At 43.2% G+C, this 6,000-nt stretch overlaps 1 protein-coding gene across 3 annotated transcripts in view; it reads right to left on the bottom strand.

The window, feature by feature from the left end:
* The window catches only part of FSD1L (fibronectin type III and SPRY domain containing 1 like), a 41,287-nt gene extending 37,306 nt beyond the window's left edge, over nt 1-3,981 (bottom strand). For all 3 annotated transcript variants that reach the window (XM_042453312.1, XM_042453311.1, XM_042453310.1), the window contains exon 1: nt 3,847-3,981. In XM_042453312.1, the coding sequence (XP_042309246.1) occupies nt 3,847-3,861 (15 nt within the window). In that variant the 5' untranslated portion in view covers nt 3,862-3,981. The remainder of the gene's footprint in view (nt 1-3,846) is intronic.
* Nucleotides 3,982-6,000: the final 2,019 nt, after the last annotated feature.

The following is a 6,000-nucleotide window of genomic DNA, read 5'->3' on the forward strand; positions in this document are numbered from 1 at the left end:
GTTAGGTTCTATTTACTGACCAGGAAAAAAATGACCAGTGGATATGTACTGCGAATGATCTCTCTAAGGCGGCTGAAGGAGCAATTCACAACTAGTGGGTTATCCATCAGCTGACATAAAGGGAATAATCCACTAGCTGTGGATTGCTCCTTACCAGCCTGAAAATGCTCTTCTTCTTCAATCTTGGTAGAGGAAAATTCTTTCACAGAAATCCTTCACCACTATTTTATTGTTAGTTTCTTTTTTAAAGAAGAAAAAAAAGTTAGCTTTTTTCATAGATGCTCAGTGGGACTCATTTCCAAATCAACTGGCTTGGGCTGCATCCACACTGCAGAAATAATCCCATTTGATCCCACTTTAACTGCCATGGCTCAATGCTATAGAATTCTGGGAACTGCAGTTTGTTCATGCACCAGAGCTCTCTGACAGAGAAGGCTCACAACTGTCTGACAAAAACTACACATTCCAGAATTCCCTAGCACTGAGTCATGGCAGTTAAAAGTGATGCCAAAGTGGACTATTACTGCAGTGTGGATGCAGCCTTGGCCTTCCAAGGCCTGGCCATGCTTACTCAGAAGAAAATTCCACCAAGGCTGTCGCTACTTAGAAGAAGACCAATGAGTATAGGACAAGTAGGGTCCGAAACACACTGCAGAAATAATCCATTTTGAGACTGCTTCAACTGCCCTGGCTCAGTGCTAGGGAATCCTGGGAATTATGGTTTATTCTGGCACCAGAGTTCTCTGACAGAGAAGGCTAAATGTCTCCAGAATTCTCTAGTATTCAGCCAGGCCAGTTAAAGTGGTCTCAAACTGGATTATTTCTGCAGTGTGTTTTGGACCCAGGTGGTACAATTCAACAGCAAACAAAAGTGGAAACAGCATGATACCTTTACTGGGGCTACTATGAAATGCCACAAAGTGACTTGACAAAAGAAGTGGGAGGAGGAGGATTGCAGAAATGCCTCTGTTTGTTGTTGTTGTTGTTGTTGTTGTTGTTGCTGTGTGCCTCCAGGTTATTTTTTTAACTTATGGTGTCCCCAAGGGAAAGCTATCACAGGGTTTTCTTGGCAAGTTTCTTCAGAGGGAGTCTGCCACTGCCATTGTGACAAGTGTGACTTACCCAGAGTGACTCAGTGGGTTTTTATACTGAAGAGAGGATTTGAGTCCTGGACTGTGACTCTGGAGGCCAGGATTTGAATTTGAACTCAGCCATGTAAACCCACTGGGTGGCCCTGGACAAGTCACACTCTCTCAACTTCAGAGGAGGGCAATGGCAAACCCCCTCTGAAGACCCCCCCCCCAAATTTATTGGATTGTCATAAATTGGCAACGACTTGAAGGCACACAGCAACAAAGGTCCAAAACGTACTGCATAAATGATCCAGTTTGAGACTGCTTTAACCACCATGGCTCAGTGCTAGGGAATCCTGGGAATTGTTGTCTTGTGAGACATTGAGCCTCCTCTGTCAGAGCTCTGGTGCCACGATAAACTACAATTCCCAGGATGCCCTAGCACCGAGCCAGGGTGGTTAAAGCTGCCTCAAACTGGATCACTTCTGCAGTGTCTTTTGGACCAACAACAACAACTCCAGAGTCATAGTCCAACGCTCAAACCGCTACATCACACTGGCCCTGCAGGATGGGAATATCCAAGTTGACAATTTAAAAACAAAACAAAACAAAAAACATTTGTTTTTCACACTTGAAGTCAGCTTTGGCTATAGCTATGGAAACACCAAACATGACTCCCCCTCCACACACACACACACACACACACACACAAAGACACCACCATTCAGCCTCCCCAGCGCTTAAAAGGCAACCATGTACTTCCAATGCTTCCTAGGAAAAGCATTGCAACTATTGCTGCTGCTGCTGCTGTTAGGCCAGTGTTCCCATAACAAACTGCTATATAATGCACAGGAATGTGGCCCACAGTGCAATGCTCTCATGCCCCAAACTAGGGAGAGAGAAAAACCGTTCCCAGGAGGACCTTTCTCTCCTTCCCTGTCATTTCTCACCCAGCCAGAAGTGGACTCCCCTCACAAGGTGACCAGATGTCCTCCTTTTTTCAGGGTATGTCCTACATTTCAACCTTCTGTCCAGGAGGAATTCAAAATGTCATCCATTTTGAGCAAGATAAGAAGCCCACTGCTGTCCTTTCCCCCTTTGAGGATGCATATGCGCTATGCAGTGATTCCCAAATGTTTTGGACTATGGCTCCCAGAATCCCAGACCACTGGCCAAGAGGGCTGAGGCTTCTGGGAGTCCAAAATACCAGGCTGGCCAAAGTTTTGGGAATCACTGCCTATAGAAATAATGCAGTTTGACATTGCTTTGACTGAGGACTCTGGTGCAGCCACAAAACACGAAACAACTAATTATTATTATTATTATTATTATTATTATTATTATTACATCTTTTGCATGCAAAAATCCTAGATTCGGTTTCCAGCAGGTGGGCCTTGGCTGCATTTGCACTGTGGAAATAATCCAGTTTGAGACCCTGGCTCAATGCTAGAGGATCCTGGGAACTGTAGTTTTGTGAGACATTTAGCCTCTTCTGTCAGAGAGCTCTGGTGCCATGATGAACTACAATTCCCAGGATACCCTAGCACTGAACCAGGGCAGTTAAAGTGGTGTCGACTTGGATTATTTCTGCTGTGTGGATGCAGCCTGAAAAACAAAAGCACTCTGAGTCCTGGGTGTGAGTCTTGTCTGCTGCTGTTCCTCCTTGGGGGGAAAAACTTTAAAAGGATCCATCCTGGTCCCTCCTCCTTGCAGTGAGGACAGGAATATATATATATATATATATATATATATATATATATATAATAGAAACAATACAAGGTTGATAAAATATAGTGTATGTAACAGAGCTGCAAATAAACTATATACAGTGCATATACAGTACTGTATATATATTCTGCATCCGCGCTGCAGAAATAACCCAGTCTGACACCACTTTAACTGCCATGGGAACTGTAGTTATGTGACACTTTTAGCCTTCTCTGGCTGCATTTGCATTGCAGAAATAACCCAGTTTGACACCACTTTAACTGCCCTGGCTCAATGCTATGGGATCCTGGGAACTGTTAGTTCTGTGAGACGTTTAGCCTTCTCTGTCACTGAGCTCTGGAGCCACAGCAAACTACAAATCCCAGAACCCCACAACACTGGATTATTACTATTTATAGCAGTGTCAAACTTGATTATTACAATTATTATTACTATCAACTGTCATTATTATACTACTAATTATTATTGTATTAATAATATTAATATCAATATTAATATTATTACATTACTAATATTGACATTATTAATATTAATATCGTTATATTAACAATATTATTAGCAGTATTACTATTATTGTTATATTACTAATATTAACATTAATATTAATATCATTATATTACTAATGTTAACAGTATTAATATTAATATTGTTATATCACCCGTATTAATATTAGTAATATTATTATTACTACTACTATTATATTACTAATATTAACATTATTATTATTATTACTACTATTAGTACTACTATCACTATTACTATTCTTGTTATGACTGCAGTGTGTTTTGGGGCCATATTCAGCCTTCTCTGTCAGGTGCCATCCCAAACAAGCGCCCACCCCCAGCATCCCAGGGCAGCATTGGTGCCAAAAGCGGGTTATTTCTGCAGTGCGGACGCACCCTGTGAGCGTTCTATTCCCCCCAGCCCTCCATTTTCTGCTCCTTTGCAAAGGAGGAGGGGACCTTTGCAAGGGGAAGGTAGACCCCCCACCCGCCCCTCTAGAAAAGAAGGAAAGGGGTCTCCCTCTTCCACACCCTCCACTTACTTTCTGCGCCTCCATGGCCGAGAGAAACCGGGGAGAAGAGAAGGAGAGGAACACCTAACCCACCCCTCCTTCCCCACCGACTGACTGACGCTGAATGAAGAAGGGACTGGACTGGAGCAGCAGCCCAGGACTAGAGCGAAGCCCCGCCCACCGCCTCGCCCCTGCAGTGAGCACGCGCGGTGGGAGGCCGGGAGGCGGCGAGCTCAGCAAGGGCGGCTTTAACCTACAGAGCATGCGCGCCACTCTTCTGCCCAGCAACCGCCCTCTATTTACATTCAGTGCCGCTCCGCCTCTTTTCGCTACTCCCTGCTCCTAGCGCACTAGCTCCCCTAGTGGTGGTTGGTGGGAAGTGTTTATTTATTGACTTTTATTTATATTGTTTAATGTATAGGCCTCCCAGAACAGGACCCAGGTGTCCTACTTTTCCAGGAGGCGCCCTACATTTCAGACTTCTGCCCAGGAGGAGGTGTTTCCAAATATTTCCACATTGCAGTATATATATATATATATATATATATATATAATTTTAACTTTTAAACTTTATTATTTACACACAGTACATAGTACAAATTATATGAGCCATAATTTGTAATATGCTTTTACCCTCTCCCACAAACAAAGGAAAAGGAAGGATATAAGTGAATTAAATAGCATTAGTATCTTAAAAGCAACAGATCCTGTCTGATCTTGGAAACCAAGAAGGAAGGGTCAGCCCTGGTTAGTACTTGGCTGGGTGACCACCAGCAAGTTCCAGGTGCTGTAGACTATATTTCAGAGGAATGAACTGGTAAAACCACCTTTGAGTATTCCTTGAGTAAGGAAAAAACAGTTGCCATAAGGTGACAGGCAACTTGAAGTCACATGCAGAAAACTGAGCATCTGCACACAGTCCTCTAATGTTAGGAAGCTTATATGGGATTTATAATTGTTGCAGTGGTAATTACTTTCTAATACATTTCTCAAAAGATTGCAAGGCACTCTTCTGTCATCCCTAAGGGTAAAGATACTGAACTACCTCCAGAGTTGTTTCTAACGGTTAAATGCTAAGAACGGCAGATATACAGCCTGATTTAAGGTGACAAAGGTCTTCACGCATCTCAGTAATCTTTATGACAATCCTATAAGACACAGCTCACTTTGTCCTTACACACCCTTTTCTCTTCCTCTCTCAGTCTTTTAGTGTGTATGTCTGTGTGTGTGCATGGCTGTCAATGGGGCTACCGCATTGGAACAGGTGAGATGAGAATAAGCAAAATATAATATTTTCGCAGCTTGGCGGATTGAAAAAGATACACTCTAACTGTCCTGATTAATCCTCTGTCATCCTGCTTTTTCAGATGCTTTTAATATGTCCTAGTTTCTCTCACTTACCATTTTCCTCCTTTGTGATCAGCTTCATTCATAGAATCATAGAATCGTAGAGTTGAAAAAGACCACAAGGGCCATCCAGTCCAACCCCATTCTGCCATGCAGGAACTCTCAATCAAAGCATCCCCAATACATGGCCATCCAGCCTCTGCTTAAAGACCTCCAAGGAAGGAGACTCCACTACACTCCGAGGAAGGAGTGTGTTCCACTGTCGAACAGCCCTAACTGTCATGAAATTCTTCCTAATGTTGAGGTGGAATCTCTTTTCCTGGAGCTTGCATCCATTGTTCCGGGTCCTAGTCTCTGGAGCAATTGAAAACAAGTCAGCTCCCTCCTCAGTATGACATCCCTTCAAATACTTAAACAGGGCTATAATATCACCTCTTAACCTTCTCTTCTCCAGGCTAAACATCCCCAGCTCCTTAAGTCGTTCCTCATAGGACATGGTTTCCAGACCTTTCACCATTTTAGTCACCCTCCTTTGGACATGCTCCAGTTTCTCTATGTCCTTTTTGAATTGTGGTGCCCAGAATTGGACGCAGTATTCCAGGTGATTCGATTCGTGTAAACTGAAGTGCAAAAGTAGTTTTCACTCACATAAGACTGTTTACCTCTTCCATCATACCTAAATTGCCGCCTTGTGATGTTGTACAATGTGTCCCAATGTGCAATGTGTCCCATTGGTCCTAAAGACACATTATGCATCAGGACATGCTGTCCTGAAGTCCTGAAGTTGGGGAGCTTCTGACTTCAAAAATTGGCCAGCTGAGCAAGGCTTCGACCCAG

Source organism: Sceloporus undulatus, chromosome 2 (genome assembly GCF_019175285.1).
Source record: "Sceloporus undulatus isolate JIND9_A2432 ecotype Alabama chromosome 2, SceUnd_v1.1, whole genome shotgun sequence".
Taxonomy (NCBI): Eukaryota; Metazoa; Chordata; class Lepidosauria; order Squamata; family Phrynosomatidae; genus Sceloporus; species Sceloporus undulatus.